At 47.4% G+C, this 24,368-nt stretch overlaps 1 protein-coding gene across 1 annotated transcript in view; it reads right to left on the bottom strand.

The window, feature by feature from the left end:
* sv2ca (synaptic vesicle glycoprotein 2Ca) overlaps positions 1-8,313 on the bottom strand; it is a gene marked incomplete at both ends in the record, with an annotated part of 29,259 nt that extends 20,946 nt beyond the window's left edge. Inside the window, 3 exons of the mRNA XM_083776867.1 lie at positions 5,660-5,807; positions 7,584-7,697; positions 7,981-8,313. Coding sequence (XP_083632993.1) covers positions 5,660-5,807; positions 7,584-7,697; positions 7,981-8,313 — 595 coding nt within the window. The remainder of the gene's footprint in view (positions 1-5,659; positions 5,808-7,583; positions 7,698-7,980) is intronic.
* Between the last annotated feature and the right edge of the window lie 16,055 nt (positions 8,314-24,368).

The following is a 24,368-nucleotide window of genomic DNA, read 5'->3' as shown; positions in this document are numbered from 1 at the left end:
TATAATATAATATAGTATAATACTATATATATAACCTAAGATCAGATTCTATAAATGTCTTCTACATCCTGACAGTTTTCTGAAAAAGCTACGTTCTATGTCAGTCGTTCTTCGATTTTTTTTACAAAAATAGCAGACCTACAAGCTTGTAGATCTGATATTTTTCCAGAGCTAAAGCATAACACAATGCTACACCAAAAGGGGTTCCCGTTCAGAATGGGCTCAGAGGTCCATCCTGGGGCTCAGAGGTCCATCCTGGGGCTCAGAGGTCCCATCTGGGCTCAGAGGTCCACCATATTTCACACACAAAAAAAACCCCACAGGAAAGTGTTTCTTGTTCCCTAACCCTAAACATCATTAAAATGGGTGAAGTGTCCCTTTAAACAGCACTTCATTACAATGCAGGTGTGTTGGAGTGATTACCCCAAAAAATTACACTAATTAATTAACACTGGAGGTCAATGTAGCACACGCACGCATGCACACAACGCACACACGCACACACACACACGGGGCAACACACACGCGCACACACACACACACACACACACACACACACACACACACACACACACACACACACACAATCATGTTCACCTCAGCGGGGGAGGGGCCGCGGGGGCAATCAGCTGAAAGAATGGAGGAGGGGGGCGAGAGAGAGAGAGAGAGAGAGAGAGAGAGAGAGAGAGAGAGAGAGAGAGAGAGAGAGAGAGACATAGAGATGCAGAGAGAGAGAGAGAGAGACATAGAGATGCAGAGAGAGAGAGAGACTTAGAGATGCAGAGAGAGAGAGAGAGACATAGAGACATAGAGATGCAGAGAGAGAGAGACAGAGATGCAGAGAGAGAGAGAGAGAGAGAGAGAGAGAGAGAGAGAGAGAGAGAGAGAGAGAGAGAGAGAGAGAGACAGAGAGAGAGAGAGACAGAGAGAGACATAGAGATGCAGAGAGAGAGGAGAGAGTCAGGAACAAGGGGCAGTGAAGCGTGCAGCGTGAATGCCTTCAGGACTCACAGCTTGAGAGAGAAAGGAGTTCACTATGAGGACACACGCACACACACACACACACACACACACACACACACACACACACACACACACACACACACCACACACACACACACACCACACACACACACACACACACACACACACAGTACATTACAGTGGAGTATAGAGTAGAGTGCAGTGGTCGTCAGAGCTTGTCGTCTCTTGTTGTTGATTTTGTGCATTATTTTATTGACAATGTATTTTATTATATTGTGTGCCTCCTTGCTATGTCTTTATATATGTTTCTCTGTTAAAGCACTTTGTGACTTTGTTCTTAAAAGGTGCTATACAAATAAAGCTTTATTATTATTATTATTATTATTATTATTATTATTATTATTATTATTATTATTACCTTTAGTAAGACCACCTTCGTAGAGGTTTGGGTTGTGTAGTTACCTTATAGACCACTAGGGGGTGGTGTAGTTTATCTGCCATGATGTCCAAACTCCAAATGTGGACGAGAAATCTAAATAATATCTCCAGTGATTAGAAATTGATAATTGAAAATATGCTCCTCATTGACCTGCATTGTACGCTGAAAAGAGCTCTCAAAGTCACTCTTTTAGTACATAAACAAACACAAAGTTGATTCAGACAATATAGAGCATCACCAACACTCGTGCTGTTATATTTGTTTTTGTATTATTATTATTATTATTATTTTATTGTTTTAATAAAATCTTATCTTCCTGTTGATTTTGCCATTTTTATTAGGAAGAAACCCCGGACTGGATCTGAGGATCCGGGTCCAGATCTTCGGATTGTAAAACTGGAGCAATTCTTTTTGATTTCCACATTTGGAGTAACATCATGGCGAGAAAACAACACCACCCCCTAGTGGTCATAAGTTATAAGGTAACTACACCACCGCCTAGTGGTCATAAGTTATAAGGTAACTACACCACCCCCTAGTGGTCATAAGTTATAAGGTAACTACACCACCCCCTAGTGGTCATAAGTTATAAGGTAACTACACAACCCCTTAGTGGTCATAAGTTATAAGGTAACTACACCACCCCCTAGTGGTCATAAGCTATAAGGTAACTACACAACCCCGGCCTGTCTGTCATTTTTTTTCGTGTTGCTATTGGTAGTGATGTTTACCAGTTTCTATTGGCTCTTGCTAGTCATGGATGCCAGTTCCTATTGGCTGTTGCTAGTCATGGCTGTCAGTTCCTATTGGCTGTTGCTAGTGTGGTATCTGGAATCACAATAAATTCACATTAATATAGCATAAATAACCATGTTTTAAACTAGAGTGTAAACCTGGATCTTTGTCTTTCATGGGTCAGAGACAAACGGAACAACTTTCATTTGCCTGTTTGCGGTCGTCGACTTCTTTCTCCGTATTTTATTATTTTAAGTAATAAGTATATTTTCTAAGTGTTTTAGTAAGTTTGTTCATGAGCTCTATAGGGCGAGAAAAGCACTCATCTCTCCTTTTTAGTGAATTTACTTCACTAGTCATGGCTGCCAGTTCCCACCTGATGTCGTGTGGGAGTTCAGACTGCTCCAGGCCGTACTGAATAACTGCTAGCTTACATAACGTCTTGAGGCTAGGACTGAAGTCTAAGATGTTCAGGTCATTCAGTAGAACGGGTGTAGAGCTGCCGTCGTCTCTGTATCCTCCAAAGATGATGAGACGATCTCCCAGCATGCAACAGCACATATAATACTGACGACAGAATGGCGTCTGTTTCCCCTTTGGCTCAACCTTCTTCCAGGAGAAGGTCTCTGGGTTGAATTTCCACAGATCATTGAAAGCCTGGATAACGTTCTCGCCACCAAATATGTACAGTTCTCCATTGTAGGTAAAGGCTGAATGACCACAGCGTCCTTCTGGAACAAGCTGTGCAGAAGGTGTGTCCATCCAGTGGTTGGTCTGTGTGTCAAACACTCTGATGGTGTCGTAGCACTGACCCCCCCCATGGCCACCAAACACAAACATCTTTGTCCCGATGATGGTAGCAGAGTGAACTTCTGAAGCAGGAGGTGGAGTTCCTCTGGTGTTGATTAAAGCCCAGACCATTGTGGTGGTGTCCAACTTGTAGATGTCATTAGTGGGTCCAGTCTGGGTCCATCCTCCATGAATAAACATGACCTTCCCCACGACACAGGCTGAGTGGAGGAACCGTGGAGTTGGAACAGCCCCAGAGATCTCTGGTGTGGACCATCTGTTAGCGTCGACATCAAATGCATGAAGGACGTCACAGTACTCCCTCGACGCCACTCTCCTCCATGTAGTGACACCCCCCCAGATGTACACCACGTCCTCTATCAGCACAGCTGTGTGGCTGTAGCGCTTGGGACGTCCTCTCGGTATCGTTCCGGTTGTAACCGGGGGCAACGGGGTCCTCCAGCGCAAAGACACTGTGCTGAAGACGGCCACGTCAACGTGGTCCGTGCTGGAATAGCTTCTGGAGTCTGTAAAGGAATAAACCTGGTGTCCGACTGCCACGACAGCTTGACCAGCTCTGTCTCTTCCTCCGTCCTCTCTGGTCACCGTCCACCCAAACATCTCTGTGTCTTTTCTGTCTTCCTTCTTACGTTTGGCTCTCTCTCTGTCTCTCTCTCTTCCGTGTCTTCAGTCTACAGCTGTGGTCTCTCACCCCGCAGCATCTTATATAGACTATCTGGAGCTGTGAGTGACGTCACACACAACACAAACTGACATGACCATATAAGGTGAGAGTAGGAACATGAAGTGTTCCTACTCTATATATGGTCATGAAGTGTTCTTACTCTATATAAGGTCATGAAGTGTTCTTACTCTATATATAGAATAGGACCATGACCATATATAGAGTAGGAACACTTCATGACCATAGGTGAGAGTACGAACACTTCATGACCATAGGTGAGAGTAGGAACACTTCATGACCATATATAGAGTAGGAACACTTCATGACCATATATAGAGTAGGAACACTTCATGACCATATATAGAGTAGGAACACTTCATGACCATATATAGAGTAGGAACACTTCATGACCATATATAGAGTAGGAACACTTCATGACCATGTTGCTGCTCAACACCGCCCCCTGCTGCTCAACACCTCCCCTTGCTGCTCAACACCTCCCCTTGCTGCTCAACACCTCCCCCTGCTGCTCAACACCTCCCCCTGCTGCTCAACACCGCCCCCTGCTGCTCAACACCGCCCCCTGCTGCTCAACACCGCCCCCTGCTGCTCAACACCGCCCCCCTGCTGCTCTGATGTTTAGTGGGCATCTTGAATTAGATCCAGAACAGAGCAGCTGTGTGTGGAGGAATCGCGCACTCGCACACGCACACGAACACACCTCTGAATCAATTTCCACTCTGTCTCACTGATGTACTGGATGTATTGTTGCAGTTTTGATGTATTGCCTGAGTCACTGTGTGTGTGTGTGTGTGTGTGTGTGTGTGTGTGTGTGTGTGTGTGTGTGTGTGTGTGATGGATGACGCCTGGGAGAAATACTGAGCGCAGAGGGAATACCTGCTAGCGTGCGCACACACACACACACACACACACACACACACACACACACACACACACACACACTCTGTCTGACTGACAGCCGTCACGGTTGATAGAACGCATCATGTCTTGTTGTGACATCGTCTTCTCAACCAACCAATGGCAACAGAGCAAGCTTTGTGATTTCTGTCAGGTGTGACTGACAGCTTGTCACTCAAATGAAACGCAACACAAACAGAAAAAAATAATGACGTCACCAAAATCACTGTTAGTTTAACTCTGAGAGTGCACAAATGTGTACAGTAAATGTTTCCGTCGTACAGTCTGGAGCAACGGAAGCTCTGATCATGAGTAAAATATAAATGCTTCCGTCGTACAGTCTGGAGCAACGGAAGCTCTGATCATGAGTAAAATATAAATGCTTCCGTCGTACAGTCTGGAGCAACGGAAGCTCTGATCATGAGTAAAATATAAATGCTTCCGTCGTACAGTCTGGAGCAACGGAAGCTCTGATCATGAGTAAAATATAAATGCTTCCGTCATACAGTCTGGAGCAACGGAAGCTCTGATCGTGAGTAAAATATAAATGCTTCCGTCATACAGTCTGGAGCAACGGAAGCTCTGGTCGTGAGTAAAATATAAATGCTTCCGTCGTGCAGTCTGGAGCAATGGAAGCTCTGATCATGCTTTCGTCATACAGGAAGTAGCAGCCAGGAGAATGAGACTATAGCAGGGCACTGCCAAAGACACCAAGAGCTGCCAGCCAGCACACTGGTGCTGTGGGAACCAACACACAGGCCCCTGGAACAAAAGCAACCGAGAGGCGGTCGGTCGGAGCTGGACTCGGGGACAAACATGGTAGCGTTAGCGTTAGCATTAGTCACCTAGCCACCCAGAGCAGGACTCAGAGACACACATGTCAGTGTTAGCGTTAGCATTAGTCACCCAGCCACCAAGGGCTGGACTCGGAGACACACATGTCAGTGTTAGCGTTAGCATTAGTCACCCAGCCACCAAGGGCTGGACTCGGAGACACACGCTCCGTGGTGTTAGCGTTAGCATTAGCGTTACTCAACCCAGCCACCCAGGGCTGGACTCGGGGGGGACACACGCGCCGTGGCGTTAGCGTTAGCATTAGCGGTACTCACCGAGCCACCCGGTTCTGGACTCGGGGACACACATGTCGGTCTCGGCGCTCGGCAGAACGAAGCCCACCACGAACACCTCTACGCCGTCGGACATCAACGCCAGACCGAGGACGAAGAACAGCTGCCACTGGAAACGCCCGTGGCCCACCTGGGGAGAACCATGTTAATTAGTACCACCTGGAGAGAACGATGTTAATTAGTACCACCTGGGGAGAACCATGTTAATTAGTACCACCTGGAGAGAACGATGTTAATTAGTACCACCTGGGGAGAACCATGTTAATTAGTACCACCTGGGGAGAACCATGTTAATTAGTACCACCTGGAGAGAACCATGTTAATTAGTACCAGCCAGTGTTGTTTTTGTCGACTAAAACTAAGATGAAAAATGTTCGTCGACTACCTTTTTTCACTGACGAAAACTAAATAAAAACGAATCTATGATGACTAAAACTAAGACTAAATATACTAACAATTTCGTCAACAAATAAAAACTAGACTAAAATGTTAGGAAGGGACTAGTGGACAAGAGATCCAGTTTTATGCTGGGTTGCATGCTGAAAATAGCAGATATACAATCTCACAACGCGTCGCAGCGCGGCGCGTTGTGAGATTCTATATCTGCTATTTTCAGCATGCAACCAAAGTGTAAAATATGTCATTACAACGACATCAAGGCCTGTCAAAACACATTTTAGTCGACTAAATCAACTGTAGATTTAGTCGACTAAAATCGTATGACATTTAGTCGACTAAAACTAGACTAAACACTAGAACATTCCAGGCGACTAAAATGTGACTAAAACGAAGTGAAAACTATTCAAGAGACTAATGACTAAAACTAAAAGAGAAATTTGCTGCCAAAAACAACACTGGTACCAGCAGTCATTGTCGTGGACATTGTCATTTGTCAACTTTCCCTTTTTGCCGTGCACGGACACACAAAGAGGAGAAACACATGAATAGATCGCCCTGAATGTCGAACTAGAAGTCGGCGCGGCGAACGGCATACGGTATTCGAGTTACGTGGATCTATATACCACCGTAAAACATCAATGTCAATTAACTATTAATCATAATCTTAACACTCATTCATCGCCACCAGGAGGCGCCAAAAGGCCCTGACCGCCATTATATATACATTACATATACATCCTACGATTTTGTAACCCATTTTTCACCCCTGTGTCAATCATCTAATGTGATCCTGGGCTCTACACACCCTCCACCAACCTAGTCCCCATATATGGGGGACAAAGGGAGACCAACCTAGTCCCCACATATGGGGGACAAGCGGAGAGCAACGGACTTCAACTCATGCTTCCTTCATGCCTGAGTGTCCAAGTTGCTCCTTTACACCTGACAGGGGGGAGTTTCCCTGGTTGGACGTAGCACGTGGAAGGAAGACGTTATTCCAACCAGTTCCTTTCCCCTCCATCAGGCGCCCCGGCTGGCCAGGGGGAGGCAGTTTAGTGACCAGTTCCTTTCCCCTCCATCAGGCGCCCCGGCTGGCCAGGGGGAGGCAGTTTAGTGACCAGTTCCTTTCCCCTCCATCAGGCGCCCCGGCTGGCCAGGGGGAGGCAGTTTAGTGACCAGGATTACTGCATGTTTTTGTGAGGGTACCTACCCTATGGGACACGGGGAGAACATGTGAGGGTACCTACCCTAGGGGACACGGGGAGAACATGTGAGGGTACCTACCCTAGGGGACACGGGGAGAACATGTGAGGGTACCTACCCTAGGGGACACGGGAAGAACATGCAAACTCCACACAGAAAGGCCCCATCGCCAACCCCTGCCCATGTTAAACACGTGTTAAAAAGGCGTTGAAGACGTTGTTGGCAGTCTAGGACATCATAAAAAAGAAGTTAAATAAGTCCTTGGCGATGGATGAATATAATGTATAATGAGAAACAGCGCCACCTCCTGGATGATGAGCTCGTACTGCTGGGCCAGCTCCTCCTCGTCCGCCTGGCGCTCCGTCTCCAGGTCTTTACGCTCTCGCGTCGAGTCCGACACCGGCTGCCCTAGCGCCACCTGCAGGACAGAGGCGGCATATATGAGACGCAATGCTGTGTCGCTCAATCAGTCAATCAAGTGTTCAGCCAGCCAGCCAGCCAGTCAGTCAGTCAGTCAGCCAGCCAGCCAGCCAGCCAGCCAGCCAGCCAGCCAGCCAGTCAGTCAGTCTGTCGTTCGTTTGCAATGTCGTCGAGATACATAATAATAATAATAATAAATAAAAAATAAATCACACTTTACAATTTAATATTTACCATCCTGGGCCTTGGGGATAACCCTGGAACTGTCCCCTGGTACCCACCTTCCCATCCTTGGGGATGCCCTGGTATTCTCCCTCGTAGATCTCGTCCTCGTCGTCGTGGCCCTCCGTGGCGTCGCTCCCGGACCCCTCCCCCTCCTCGCGGCGCCCCCCCGGGGGGTCTCCCCCCCCCCGGTAGAAGTCTCCCACGTCCTCCTCCTCGTCCTCGAAGCGGGCGTAGCTTCGGTGAGACGAGTATTCGTCGGCCGCGCGGTCCACCGCCCGGCCGGCGTGGCGCTTGGCCTCCTTGGCCACGCCCTTCGCCCCCTTGGCCAGGGACGACCCCCCCGACCCCCCCGAGCCCCCCCGCACGTCCAACGAGCCGCCGTCCTCCATCACGACTCCTCCTCCTCCTCCTCCTCCTCCTCACAGAGACTCCTCCTCCTCCTCCTCACACGCCCAGAGACGCTCGCACGACCGGCGTGACAGAGCGGGAGAGAGAGAAAGAGAAGAGACGAGCAGCTTTAGGATGAGGTCACCAGGAGGTCACCAGGAGGAGGTCACCAGGAGGAGGTCACAGGGAGGTCACCAGGGTTGGAGGAACACCAGGATGTCTGGCAGATGAGGAGATCATCAGCTGAGCTGCAGAGAGAGAGACAGAGAGAGAGAGAGAGAGACAGAGAGTCTGTCAAGGGTTCATTCTCCAGGAAGAAACCCTAAATACAAAGTTAATACACCATTGCACATAAAAACAACTCCAGGGTGTCTAATGAAGTACTGTCACCTCATAGACACATACAGTAGACTCCAGGGTGTCTAATGAAGTACTGTCACCTCATAGACACATACAGTAGACTCCAGGGTGTCTAATGAAGTACTGTCACCTCATAGACACATACAGTAGACTCCAGGGTGTCTAATGAAGTACTGTCACCTTATAGACACACGTAGACTCCAGGGTGTCTAATGAAGTACTGTCACCTCATAGACACATACAGTAGACTCCAGGGTGTCTAATGAAGTACTGTCACCTCATAGACACATACAGTAGACTCCAGGGTGTCTAATGAAGTACTGTCACCTCATAGACACATACAGTAGACTCCAGGGTGTCTAATGAAGTACTGTCACCTCATAGACACATACAGTAGACTCCAGGGTGTCTAATGAAGTACTGTCACCTCATAGACACATACAGTAGACTCCAGGGTGTCTAATTAAGTACTGTCACCTCATAGACACATGAAAAACTGGAAAAATACAAATATTGTGTCACTCCATCTTTAACACCGTTACTGAACACTCTCTCTACTATAGAGTTCCATCCTGGAACACCTAGGCTTCTTTTACACGGCAACCATCTCCAGATGCGTTCTCATTTTATATTGACCCTTTACACGAGAACGCACACTATATGAAAACGCTATAATGACGCTATAGGTGGCGGTAACGGGCTGCCAGATAGACCAGTCGCCCACGTTACGTACAAGAAGAAGAGCCCCTTCACGCAACAGGGATGGATATATATGTTATAATACATTAGGCTATACATAAACGCTGCTGCCGCCTATCGGCTATCGCAAGGCATTTTATTTACATCATGGTTTTACATTCACCATCGCTGATGAGCAGCACTTTGTATAGGCGAGGAGGGAGGCTTGTTCAGGAACTATATTATATCATATATATATCATATATTATATCATCAATGTAATAAACATATGCGCTGTGTGTGAGCCAACGTGAGCCATGATGTCATACGTTTTGCGGATTCACCGTTTTGCCTGTTTACACGGAGAAGGGATAAGATGGCGTTCTCAAAGATTTCTACTCTGGAAGGTGGTTTCACTTTGTTGCGTTTTCACCTCATGTAAAAGGACATCAGCAAACGATACTTTATTTTTTCCGTTTTATATGAACACCGTTCTCGTGGAAAGACCACCTTAGAGACTAACATATCTCTGTAGACGAGATGCTGAGGCATTGTTGACCTAAAGACCACCTTAGAGACTAACATATCTCTGTAGACGAGATGCTGAGGCATTGTTGACGTAAAGACCACCTTAGAGACTAACATATCTCTGTAGACGAGATGCTGAGGCATTGTTGACCTAAAGACCACCTTAGAGACTAACATATCTCTGTAAACGAGATGCTGAGTCATTGTTGACCTAAAGACCACCTTAGAGACTAACATATCTCTGTAGACGAGATGCTGAGTCATTGTTGACCTAAAGACCACCTTAGAGACTAACATATCTCTGTAGACGAGATGCTGAGGCATTGTTGACCTAAAGACCACCTTAGAGACTAACATATCTCTGTAGACGAGATGCTGAGTCATTGTTGAAGGAAGAACAGCTTCAGAAACACAAACGGAGGTGAGCTGATGAAGAGCCTCGTTATGCTAATGAGGAGAGGCAGCCGAGCACAGCACCGCTGTCACGCACGCACGCACGCGCGCACGCACACACGCACAGCACCGTGGTCACACACACACGAACACACACAGCACCGCTGTCAGCTCTGATTCACTCACTGACACACACACACACGCCCACGCGCGCACACAAACACACACACGCACGCACGCACACACACACACACACAGGCAGCAACGCTGTCATCTCTGATTCACTCTCACACAAACGTAATGGATGTTCTACACAACCTGATTTTGCGCAGTCAGCATTTTTATGACCATGAAAGGGAATATAGGCTATGAACCCGCACGCACGCACGCACGCACGCACGCACACACGCACGCACGCACGCACGCACGCACGCACGCGCACACACACACACACACACACACACACACACACACACACACACACACACACACACACACACACACACACACACACACACACACACACACACACACACACACACACACACACACACAGGGAATCCTCTCTGATCATTGCTGAGACGTCAGCTGTGAACTACATATAGCTATAACTATTATAGCTATATAATAGCGCAGTAACCGTGGTTATTTAGAATATATACTACAATATATAGTTGTCCAGGGTGTTTTAGAGAAAGTAGAAGAGTCTGGGACGTGTGGAGCGTTGTCCAGGGTGTTTTAGATAAAGGAGAAGAGTCTGGGACGTGTGGAGCGTTGTCCAGGGTGTTTTTGAGAAAGGAGAAGAGTCTGGGACGTGTCGAGCGTTATCCAGGGTGTTTTAGAGAAAGGAGAAGAGTCTAGGACGTGTGGAGCGTTGTCCAGGGTGTTTTAGAGAAAGGAGAAGAATCTAGGACGTGTGGAGCGTTGTCCAGGGTGTTTTAGAGAAGGGAGAAGAGTCTAGGACGTGTGGAGCGTTGTCCGGGGTGTTTTAGAGAAGGGAGAAGAGTCTGGGACGTGTGGAGCGTTGTCCAGGGTGTTTTAGATAAAGGAGAAGAGTTTGGGACATGTGGAGCGTTGTCCAGGGTGTTTTAGAGAAGGGAGAAGAGTCTAGGACGTGTGGAGCGTTGTACAGGGTGTTTTAGAGAAAGGAGAAGAATCTAGGACGTGTGGAGCGTTGTCCAGGGTGTTTTAGAGAAGGGAGAAGAGTCTAGGACGTGTGGAGCGTTGTCCAGGGTGTTTTAGAGAAGGGAGAAGAGTCTTGGACGTGTGGAGCGTTGTCCAGGGTGTTTTAGAGAAGGGAGAAGAGTCTGGGACGTGTGGAGCGTTGTCCAGGGTGTTTTACAGAAGGGAGAAGAGTCTGGGACGTGTGGAGCGTTGTCCAGGGTGTTTTAGATAAAGGAGAAGAGTTTGGGACGTGTGGAGCGTTGTCCCGGCTGTATTCAGATCTCCTTCCCGGTTAAGGGGGGGGGGGTCTCGCGCTCGAGGGGAATCATTAGCTCGACGTGGCTACGCTAATGAAATAGCTAATGAGTAGGGGGCACGGTGGCACAGTTGGTAGTGCTGTTGCCTCACAGCTAGAAGGTCCTGGGTTCGATTCCCGCTGGGGACGCTGTGGGAACTGGCGGCGTGTTCCCTCCTCCGCGTCATCAGTGCCCATACCCGAGGCGGGGGTTGGCGATAGGGCCTTTCTGTGTGGAGTTTGCATGTTCTCCCCGTGTCCCCTAGGGTAGATACCCTCACAAAAACATGCCGTAATCCTGGTCTCTAAAAATATACCTCCCCCTGGCCAGCCGGGGCGCCTGATGGAGGGGAAAGGAACTGGTCGGAATAACGTGTCCCTTCCACGCGCTACGTCCGGCCGGGGAAATTCCCCTCTGTCAGGTGAAAAGAAGCAGCTTGGACTCCTCATGCATAGAAGGAGGCATGAGGTCAGTCCGCTGCCCCCCCAGGTTGGCAGAGGAAGTGTAGCGCCCAGGATTACATAGATAATTGGCACTGGGTGATAAGAGAACTGGGTTACAAAATCGTGGGATAAAAATTTAAGTAATAAAAAAAAAGAAAAATATATAGCTAATGAGTGTTTTGGAGGAAAGAATTGAAGTTTGACGTCCGCCTCATGAGTAATTCCAGCACGATAAGGAACCCCCCTGGAGGAAAGCTAATGAATTGCAGCACATTACACAAGCCCTCTGGAGGAAAGCTAATGAAGCTAATTAAAGCTTAGCGGTAGCAGCGAGACGCTAGCTGTGTGTCTGAGCGCGCTCCAATGCCTCTGAGCGCTAGACTGACTCAACCATGTCGGACGCCATACCTCGTATCTCCATATAATAACTTTATGTCTTTCTCTTTCATGAATTAATGCTTATTCATTTGATTATGTACATCAAAATCACACTCTTTTTGATACAGAGACAGTCATGGCGACAAGACTAACTGTTCAGGAGAGGAGAAAAAACTGATTTTCTTTTTTTAATCAAAAATGAGTTAATATCACCGGCAGACTCTTCACATACTAGAGCATGTCTGAAATAAATATCAGAGCTGAAAGCGATATGTAAATATGAAATAAATGCTTAAACATGTAGCTAGGTGTAATGTTAGAGACCACAGAAGTGAACCTTTCAAGCCTGTTTTCTCAACTCGCTGTTTCTCTGCAAGACATTACTCTATAAGCCATATCTCCAAAACTGGTGGATCAAACTGAACAACCAATATGTCAATTTGAAGCTATGATTCCCTGCTTTGATATGACATGAGCACAGCTGATTTGATTTCAACCATTACTACAATCATTACTACAGTGTCACATACAAGGCATTTCATACCAGGGTTACCTGGGTACATACATTTTCTCCAGGGTTACACACACAAATCGACCTGTCCCTTTGTTGACTTCGACAAAAACTAGACTAACATTTCAGGTGACAAAATTAATTGCATTTTATAGCGCTTCGGAGGTGAAGCGGTGAACAGTCGACGCCAGCTTCCCACATTCACAAACTGACGGTGGCGAGCTCACACCGACCGACTCATTGGAGGCAGGGTGGGGTTCAGTGTCTCATTGGAGGCAGTATGGGGTTCAGTGTCTCATTGGAGACAGTGTGGGGTTCAGTATCTCATTGGAGGCAGTATAGGGTTCAGTGTCTCATTGGAGGCAGTGTAGGGTTCAGTGTCTCATTGGAGGCAGTGTAGGGTTCAGTGTCTCATTGGAGGCAGGGTGGGGTTCAGTGTCTCATTGGAGGCAGGGTGGGGTTCAGTGTCTCATTGGAGGCAGGGTGGGGTTCAGTGTCTCATTGGAGGCAGGGTGGGGTTCAGTGTCTCATTGGAGGCAGTGTGGGGTTCAGTGTCTCATTGGAGGCAGGGTGGGGTTCAGTGTCTCATTGGAGACAGTGTAGGGTTCAGTGTCTCATTGGAGGCAGGGTGGGGTTCAGTGTCTCATTGGAGACAGTGTAGGGTTCAGTGTCTCATTGGAGGCAGGGTGGGGTTCAGTGTCTCATTGGAGGCAGTGTGGGGTTCAGAGCTGCACTGTTCACAGAGTGAGCTACAAGCTGCAGAAACACTGTTCACACATCTAGCTACGAGTTGCAGAGACACTGTTCACACAGAGAGCTACGAGCTGCAGAAACACTGTTCACACAGTGAGCTACGAGCTGCAGAGAGACTGTTCACACAGAGAGCTACGAGCTGCAGAGACACTGTTCACACAGAGAGCTACGAGCTGCAGAAACACTGTTCACACAGAGAGCTACGAGCTGCAGAGAGACTGTTCACACAGTGAGCTACGAGCTGCAGAGAGACTGTTCACACAGAGAGCTACAAGCTGCAGAGAGACTGTTCACACAGAGAGCTACGAGCTGCAGAAACGAGAAACACAAAAAAAAGAAAAGCGAGATTCCATTTTGCTGCGTTCGGCCGGCAGTGGAATCTGTCTCTCCATCGGCTGATGTATTTCCTAGCAAGACTTGATGGGAAATCAATGCGGCCTCTCTCTGTCTCTCTCTCTCTCTCTTCTCTCTCTCTCTCTCTCTCTCTCTCTCTCTCTCTCTGTCTCTCTCTGTCTCTCTCTGTCTCTCTCTCTCTCTCTCTGTCTCTCTCTGTCTCTCTCTGTCTCTCTCTCTCTATCTCTCTCTCTCTCTCTCTCTCTCTCTCTCTCTCTCTATCTCTCTCTCTATCTCTCTCTCTCTCTCTCTCTCTCTCTCTCTCTCTCTCTCTCTCTCTCTCTCTCTCTCTATCTCTCTCTCTCTCTCTCTCTCTCTCTCTCTTTATCTGTTGGCCAAGAGTGTGTGTGTTTGTGTGTGCGCGTGCGTTGCGTGCGTGCGTTGCGTGTGTGCGTGCGTGCGTCGCGTGTGTACGTGCGTGCGTGCGTTGCGTGCGTGCGTGCGTGCGTTGCGTGCGTGCGTGCGTGCGTGCGTTGCGTGCGTGCGTGCGTGCGTGCGTTGCGTGTGTGCGTGCGTGCGTGCGTGCGTGCGTTGCGTGCGTGCGTGCGTGCGTGCGTGCGTTGCGTGTGTGCGTGTGTGCGTGCGTGCGTGCGTGCCTCCGTTGGCTAAGTGCAGCCTTTTGGAAGCGGCCAATAGGAACACTAAACTAATCAGGATGATGAAGAGAGAGTGGAAAAGCCAAGGACGACGACCGTCCCGTTTCGGACCGACCGCTATTCTTAGTTCCGCCGTCCGTCCGCCCCGCCCGCCACCATGCGTCACGCTAACGCTACGGCGTCTCAACCCCCACCCCCACCCCCCCCCCCCCCGCCCTGCACCCCCACCACCGCGATGCGTCACGCTAGCGCTACGGCGTCTCAACCTGCACCCCCACCGCCGCCCTGCATGCGTCACGCTACGGAGTCTCAACCCGCACAGTTTGACAGTTTTCAGTTTTCTGAAAAAAGCTGTCTTCTATATGTCAGTCGTTCTTCGATTTTTCAAAAATAGCAGACCTACAAGCTCGTAGCGCGCCACTCGGTGGCGCGCTATGAGCTTGTAGATCTGCTATTTTTGAATAGCTAATGCATAACATAATGCTAAACACCAAAAGGGGTTCCCGCCCCAAAATCTGATCAGATCAGATTCTATAAATGTCTTCTACATCCTGACAGTTTTCTGAAAAAAGCTATGTTTCTATGTCAGTCGTTCTATAGCAGACTCCACTCGGTGGCGCGCTACGAGCTTGTATAGGTCTGCTGTTTTTCAATAGCTAACACCAAAAATATCGTCTTTTTACTCCAACAGTTCAGTTCTGTCTCCAAGTAAAACACATTAAAAATCAATCGTTAAAACAACCGGGAGCCAATGTATAGTGACACTAAAACTGGAGTAATTAGTAATGTTCTCTCATCTATAGTTTTACTCAAAACTCTGGCTGCTGCATTTTGAACACGTTGTATAATCTGTCCGTTGTTTTCTTATAGGCAGTCCAGGAATAAAGTCCATTACAGAAATCAAGCCGAGACGAGAGAGAGAGAGAGAGAGAGAGAGAGAGAGAGAGAGAGAGAGAGAGAGAGAGAGAGAGAGAGAGAGAGAGAGAGAGAGAGAAGTCCCGGATCAGAGTTGTCGCATCGTCCACAGATTTGACCTGCCACTGTGTTTTAACCTGCCACTGTGCAACCTCCGGCTTTTCACCAGAGGAGAAGAACTGAATTTATTTATTTGTTATCCAAAATGAGTTATTATCACAGGCAGACTCTTCACATACTAGAGCATGTCTGAAATAAGTGTCAGAGCTGAAATTGACATGTAAATATGAAATAAATGCTTAAACATGTAGCTAGGTGTAATGTTAGAGACCACAGAAGACATGTAAACATGAAATAAATGCTTAAACATGTAGCTAGGTGTAATGTTATAGAGACCACAGAAGACATGTAAATATGAAATAAATTCTTAAACATGTAGCTAGGTGTAATGTTAGAGACCACAGAAGTGAACCTTTTCAAGCCTGTTTTCGCTGTTTCTCTACAAGACATTACTCTATAAGCCATATCTCCAAAACTGCTGGGTCAAACTGAACAACCAATATGTCAATTTGAAGCTACGGTTCCCTGCTTTCACAATGACACATATGAAAGAACGAGTTAAAAAACGTCCGCTCTGAGAGAATATATATTCAAAGATTTTGCGCTCACATTTTCACGATTTTTCAAAAAAAGCCTGAGATGAGTAGAAAAAATAAATGTGGAAAAATGTTAAGTTTATTTTTACTTTAAGATCTTACATCATATTTGATTTGCCTTTCGTTCTAGACTATAGAGGCACTCCTCATGTATGGCTCAAATGGGTCTGAGAGGCTAAATGAAAAAAACCAACTGGTTTATAAATAAATAAATAAAATACATTTATGTTCCTTCTTTTTTACTCAAACTGAACAACCAGCATCACGGACAGGACACGGTGTTCCTCAATTCACCTCATAACACTTTATAGTCTCTCTCTCTCTCTGTGTGTCTGTCTCGTGTCTTTGAGAGAGAGGACACAGTGATGACTCAAACATGACAACAGAAGAGGCGTAATTGATGATTCCCGTAAGGCAGAGAGAGAGAGAGAGAGAGAGAGAGAGAGAGAGCGAGAGAGCGCTAGGGCAATGCTTTTAATTTAATTGATTATTTCCACAACCTAAAACATGAACCTTGGTTGAAAACAGGTTTCTTCTTTTTTTAAGATATAAAATATATAAAGAACGTCCTCTGTGTTTATGTTAGTGTGTAGAATATAGAGCAGGTGGTTCTCGACGTTTTCTCTGGGGACGCCCAAATACTTTAGGGACCCCCAAATGCTCTGGCCATGTCTCTGGGGACATGGCGGACTGGCCTCATGCTTCCTTCTATGCATGAGGAGTCCAAGCTGCTTCTTTTCACCTGACAGGGGAGAGTTTTCCCTGGATGGACATAGCGCGTGGAAGGAACACGTTATTCTGACCAGAGGAGAGGAAGAGGAAAGGAAGAGGAAGAGGAAGAGGAAGAGGAAAGGAAGAGGAAGAGGAAGAGGAAGAGGAAGAGGAAGAGGAAGAGGAGAGGAGAGGAGAGGAGAGGAGAGGAGAGGAGAGGAGAGGAGAGGAGAGGAGAGGAGAGGAGAGGAGAGGAGAGGAGAGGAGAGGAGAGGAGAGGAGAGGAGAGGAGAGGAGAGGAGAGATTTAATCAGACATTGATGCCATTACTGAGAGGGGAGGAGGAGATACGAGTCTGTCTGTGGAGAGAGACATTAGGGTATCATGGAGATAGAGAGAGAGACAGAGAGAGAGAGACAGAGAGAGAGAGAGAGAGAGAGAGAGAGAGGTAACTCAGATCAGCCGACGCAGGGAAGCTGGAAGTACCTTCACTAAAAACTCTGGGACAGCGCTCCACACGTCCCAGACTCTGGGACAACAACGCTCCACACGTCCCAAATCTGGGACAACAGTGCTCCACACGTCCCAGACTCTGGGACAACGCTCCACACGTCCCACACTCTGGGACAACAACGCTCCACACGTCCCAAACTCTGGGACAACGCTCCACACGTCCCACACTCTGGGACAACAACGCTCCACACGTCCCAGACTCTGGGACAACGCTCCACACGTCCCAGACTCTGGGACAACGCTCCACACATCCCAGACTCTGGGACAACGCTCCACACGTCCCACACTCTGGGACAACAACGCTCCACACGTCCCAGACTCTGGGACAACACTCCACACGTCCCAGACTCTGGGACAACACTCCACACGTCCCAGACTCTGGGACAACGCTCCACACGTCACAAATCTGGGACAACGCTCCACACGTCACAAATCTGGGACAACATTCCACACGTCCCAGACTCTGGGACAACGCTCCACACGTCCCAGACTCTGGGACAACGCTCCACACGTCACAAATCTGGGACAACACTCCACACGTCCCAGACTCTTGGACAACGCTCCAGACGTCCCAAACTCTGGGACAACGCTCCACACGTCCCAGACTCTGGGACAACGCTCCACACGTCCCAAATCTGGGACAACGCTCCACACGTCCCAGAATCTGGGACAACGCTCCACACGTCCCAAATCTGGGACAACGCTCCACACGTCCCAAACTCTGGGACAACAACGCTCCACACGTCCCAGACTCTGGGACAACGCTCCACACGTCCCACACTCTGGGACAACAACGCTCCACATGTCCCAGACTCTGGGACAACACTCCACACGTCCCAGACTCTGGGACAACGCTCCACAAGTCCCAGACTCTGGGACAACGCTCCACACGTCACAAATCTGGGACAACGCTCCACACGTCCCAGACTCTGGGACAACGCTCCACACGTCCCAAATCTGGGACAACGCTCCACACGTCCCAAACTCTGGGACAACGCTCCACACGTCCCAGACTCTGGGACAACGCTCCACACGTCCCAGACTCTGGGACAACGCTCCACACGTCCCAGACTCTGGGACAACGCTCCACACGTCCCAAACTCTGGGACAACGCTCCACACGTCCCAAACTCTGGGACAACGCTCCACACGTCCCAGACTCTGGGACAACGCTCCACATGTCCCAGACTCTGGGACAACGCTCCACATGTCCCAAACTCTGGGACAACGCTCCACACGTCCCAGACTCTGGGACAACGCTCCACACGTCACAAATCTGGGACAACGCTCCACACGTCCCAGACTCTTGGACAACGCTCCACACGTCCCAAACTCTGGGACAACGCTCCACACGTCCCAGACTCTGGGACAACGCTCCACACGTCCCAAATCTGGGACAACGCTCCACACGTCCCAGACTCTGGGACAACGCTCCACACGTCCCAAATCTGGGACAACGCTCCACACGTCCCAAACTCTGGGACAACGCTCCACACGTCCCAAACTCTGGGACAACGCTCCACACGTCCCAGACTCTGGGACAACGCTCCACACGTCCCAGACTCTGGGACAACGCTCCACACGTCCCAGACTCTGGGACAATGCTCCACACGTCCCAGACTCTGGGACAACGCTCCACACGTCCTAAATCTGGGACAACAACGCTCCACACGTCCCAAACTCTGGGACAACAACGCTCCACAAGTCCCAAACTCTGGGACAACAGAGAGGGAGAGGATGTTACACTATTGATTGTACATTATATATATACTCAAATTGACATTGAGCTTTTTTGTTAAATAAACATTTGACCTCTTATTTAAGTTATTTTATACCATTTTGGAACCGAAATAGGGAACCGTTAAGAACCGGAATCGATAAGCAGAACCGGAATCGGTACCGGACTCGAAAAAATCCTAACGATACCCATCCCTACTGAGAGGTTTAACTAGTTCTAATTCAGTCAAGCTATTGAGAGGTTTAACCCATTTTGACCTGTGATCAATTCTATAAACGTCTTCTACATCCTGACAGTTTTCTGAAAAAGCTATGTTTACTGTCGTTCTTTGATTTTTCAAAAATAGCAGACCTACAAGCTCGTGGCACGCTACGAGCTTGGAGCTTGTAGGTCTGCTGTTTTTAAATAGCTAAGACATAGCATAATGCCAACACCAAAAGGGGTTCCCGCCCCAAAATGGGTTAACTAGTCCTGATTCTAATGCAGTCAAACTACTGAGAGGTTTAACTATAGTTCTAATTCAGTCAAACTACTTGAAGAAATGCACTCCTTACTGTGAAATGGCAGCTTTAAGTTAGCAGGCCGTGTAGTTTAGTTTAGTAGGGCTCTGTCAGTTACTTATTAGGTGAGGAACCTCCAACCAACACAACATGCATCTCTGAATGTGAACATGGAACTGACAACAAACAAGATGGCTGTCTCCTCACTCCACAGAAGAGTAAAGAAAAATAAATACTGCCCCCTCTAGTGGATGGCAGAGAAGAGAAGAGAACCCTTCCCTACCGAGTGCATGGTTTAACTAGTTCTAAATAAGTCAAACGACTGGGTGGTTTAAACTAGTTCTGGTCGGTTCATAGTTCTGGTCTTCAAATAGTCTCTTTTCCAAACCGACCTCCACCAAATATATACTCTGTTTAGTTCCTAACATGGGCCCTCCCTTCGGCTGGCGACCTCACTTCCTGTACCCTTATAGCTGTTCCTGGTACAGTACAAGGAAGCTGTGAGAAGGAAGTGAAGTGGTCACATGACTGGGCTGCGCCATGACACTTTCATGGACACTTTCATGGGAGCCAAACTACCCAGAAGTTTGGCAGAATGCACTGGAGTCAATGAGAGCTCAGTGACCAGCTCATGAACAAACATTATTTATGAACAATTGAGATCTTTTGTAAAGTAATCACTTCTGGAAAATAACAGAAGACATGTAACACAGTCATTATTGTCTGCTGTGTTATTCAATGTGTACACTGTGTCATCTTTATAGAGGTATGGTATCTCTATAAAAATAGAGATACCATAAAGTACAAAGTACATTTCTGAACGCACCAAGTATCGCGATACTTCCCACCGTTTCCTGTCTGGCAGCCAAATATCGCGATACTTCGGAGCCAGAAACGATACCTGCTGCTGTTTAGATCCTCAGATAAAATGATATACTGTGCACTCTGTGCACATCGAAAAGTAAGTGATTAGAAAACAACCTGTGATATGTCTTCTGTTATTTTCCAGAAGTGATTACTTTACAAAAGGTCTCAATTGTTCATGAATAATGTTTGTTATGAGCTGGTCCAGCCGGCTCCATTCACTGCCATGTATTCATTGCACTTCCTATGTGAGTTTGGCTCCCATGAAAGTGACCATGAAAGTGTCATGGCGCAGCCCAGTCACGTGACCACTTCACTTCCTTCTCAGAGCTTCCTTGGTACAGTACACCTCACTTCCTGGAACTATTGCTCACAAGCTTCCCCCCTTGTAGATCTGCACTTTTTTACAAGCTATGTGGAGAGCTTGTAGATCCTGCATTTGTTTCACTTCATAGGAGCTCAGAGCAGCAGAGGTCATTGACCCCGTGACCCCCTGACCCCGCGACCCGGTGACCCCGTCACGGGAAGTAAAAACACCACGCACGTTTTATAGGCTTCGCTGTGTGTGTGTGTGTGTGTGTGTGTGTGTGTGTGTGTGTGGCTCCCGGTCGCTGCCCGCACAGAATACAAAACTCTGATGCTGGCATTCAAGGCAACCAAAGGTATGGCTCCCCCATATCTTGCAAGTATGATTGAACCCTACAAACCCTCCCGCGCACTCAGATCAGCCAACGCAGGGAAGCTGGAAGTACCCTCACTAAAAACGCCGGGACAACGCTCCACACGTCCCAAACTCTTCTCCCTTCTGGCTCCAAAACTGTGGAATGCACTTCCCATTGCAGTCAGAACTGCAGCATCACTCCCAATCTCCCGCCGTAGTCTGAAAACCCACCTTTTTAGACTCCATCATGGCCCATAGCACTTACCCCACCCCCTTAGATAGCATTTCTGTAGACGTAGATAGCATCTGATACAGACTTATAGCATGTTATGTAGACGGCACTATAATTGCATTGTATATAGTCATAGCACGCCATAGTACATATGTACTGTATAGCATAGTAGTATATATATATAGCTTATATGTATAGTCTCATAATATAGATATTCCACTGTTACTTTCTTAGCTTATGCATGTTTTATGATAAATGCTTTTGTGATGTATTCCCATGCTTTTGTTCCTGATTATTGTAAGTCGCTCTGGATTAAGAGCGTCTGCTAAATGCCTAAATTGTAAATTGTGTGTGTGTGTGTGTGTGTGTGTGATCATAGTGAACATTGGTTGGTGCAGGTGTAGTGAGTGACGGACGGACGGACGGACGGACGGACGGACGGACGGACGGACGGACAGACAGACAGACAGACAGACAGACAGACAGACAGACAGACAGACAGACAGACAGACAGACAGACAGACAGACAGACAGACAGACAGACAGACAGACAGACAGACAGACAGACAGACAGACAGACAGACAGACAGACAGACAGACAGACAGTGTACTAATGTTCATAGTATTGCTGACAAATACTGAGGTGCAAAGCCATTGCATAATTTGCACCTTGTGTAATCCAATCGTCCACAAATGGCATAAATTGTACAGTTTTTCTCTTTCTCATTCAGTGTACTACTACACTGTAGTAGTAGTATTAGTAATAATAATAATAATAATAATAATAATAATAATAATAAAACTTTATTTGTATAGCACCTTTCATGACCTGAAATGCAATGCTTTACAGAACAATGGAGAATAAAAGAAAAGCAAGGCAACAACATTAAAAAACAAGCAGTAATGCAATACAGTGAGGACATGAATAACAAAAAATAAAAGATCAATTAAAAGCAATGTTGTAGAAGTGGGTCTTGAGCTGAGCTTTAAAAATGTCTACAGAGGCTGTCTGACGAAGGTACAGTGTTATTAAACTACAGAGGCTGCCTGTCGAAGGTACAGTGATATTAAACTACAGAGGCTGCCTGACGAAGGTACAGTGTTATTAAACTACAGAGGCTGCCTGTCGAAGGTACAGTGTTATTAAACTACAGAGGCTGCCTGAGGAAGGTGCAGTGTTATTAAACTACAGAGGCTGTCTGACGAAGGTACAGAGTTATTAAACTACAGAGGCTGCCTGTCGAAGGTACAGTGATATTAAACTACAGAGGCTGCCTGACGAAGGTCCAGTGTTATTAAACTACAGAGGCTGCCTGTCTATAAGGTACAGTGTTATTAAACTACAGAGGCTGCCTGATGAAGGTACAGTGTTATTAAACTACAGAGGCTGCCTGTCGAAGGTATAGTGTTATTAAACTACAGAGGCTGCCTGATGAAGGTACAGTGTTATTAAACTACAGAGGCTGCCTGTCGAAGGTACAGTGTTATTAAACTACAGAGGCTGCCTGACGAAGGTACAGTGGGAGCTTGTTCCATGCCGACGGCCCGTAGAAGCAAAAAGCTGCTTCCCCGTATTTTGTAGTTGCCATTTTTCTAGGCAAAGCGAGCAGGCCAGCAGTGGAAGACCTTAGGGGGGCGGTTTGGGACATATTTAGGCAGGCAGTCATGTAGGTAGGAGAGTTTGGGACATATTTAGGCAGGCAGTCATGTAGGTAGGAAGGTTTGGGACATATTTAGACAGGCAGTCATGTAGGTAGGAAGGTTTGGGACATATTTAGGCAGGCAGTCATGTAGGTAGGAAGGTTTGGGAAATATTTAGACAGGCAGTCATGTAGGTAGGAAGGTTTGGGACATATTTAGGCAGGCAGTCATGTAGGTAGGAAGGTTTGGGGCATATTTAGGCAGGCAGTCATGCAGGTAGGAAGGTTTGGGACATATTTAGACAGGCAGTCATGTAGGTAGGAAGGTTTGGGACATATTTAGGCAGACAGTCATGCAGGTAGGAAGGTTTGGGACATATTTAGGCAGGCAGTCATGTAGGTAGGAAGGTTTGGGACATATTTAGGCAGGCAGTCATGCAGGTAGGAAGGTTTGGGACATATTTAGGAAGGCAGTCATGTAGGTAGGAAGGTTTGGGACATATTTAGGCAGGCAGTCATGCAGGTAGGAAGGTTTGGGACATATTTAGGCAGGCAGTCATTCACGTAGGAAGGTTTGGAACATATTTAGGCAGGCAGTCATGTAGGTAGGAAGGTTTGGGACATATTTAGGCAGGCAGTCATGCAGGTAGGAAGGTTTGGGACATATTTAGACAGGCAGTCATGTTGGTAGGAAGGTTTGGGACATATTTAGGCAGGCAGTCATGCAGGTAGGAAGGTTTGGGACATATTTAGGCAGGCAGTCATGTAGGTAGGAAGGTGCGAGACCATTGAGAGCTTTATACACAAGTAAAATAATTTTAAAATCAATCCTAAAAACAACCGGAAGCCAGTGCAGTGAAGCCAAAACTGGAGTAATATGTTCTCTCATCTTAGTTCTAGTTACAACTCTGGCTGCTGCAGTAGTATTAGTAGGACTGTAGAATCAGGAGGTATGAGTGGATCTCTAATGTAGTGTGATGAAGAAGATGATGATGATGATGATGATGTTGCAGAGTGCTCTATGTGCCCGAGGGCAGCAGGGGGGGGGGGGGGGGGCATACAATGCCTCCATCATCGTGCCACCACATGCACGCACGGTCGCTATACGAGCTTGTAGATCTGCTATTCTTCAACA

This window comes from Protomyctophum parallelum (genome assembly GCF_964188405.1).
Source record: "Protomyctophum parallelum genome assembly, chromosome: 11".
Lineage (NCBI taxonomy): Eukaryota > Metazoa > Chordata > Actinopteri > Myctophiformes > Myctophidae > Protomyctophum > Protomyctophum parallelum.
The sequence above is the reverse complement of the archived record's forward strand: the minus strand, read 5'-3'. Positions and strand labels throughout refer to the sequence as shown.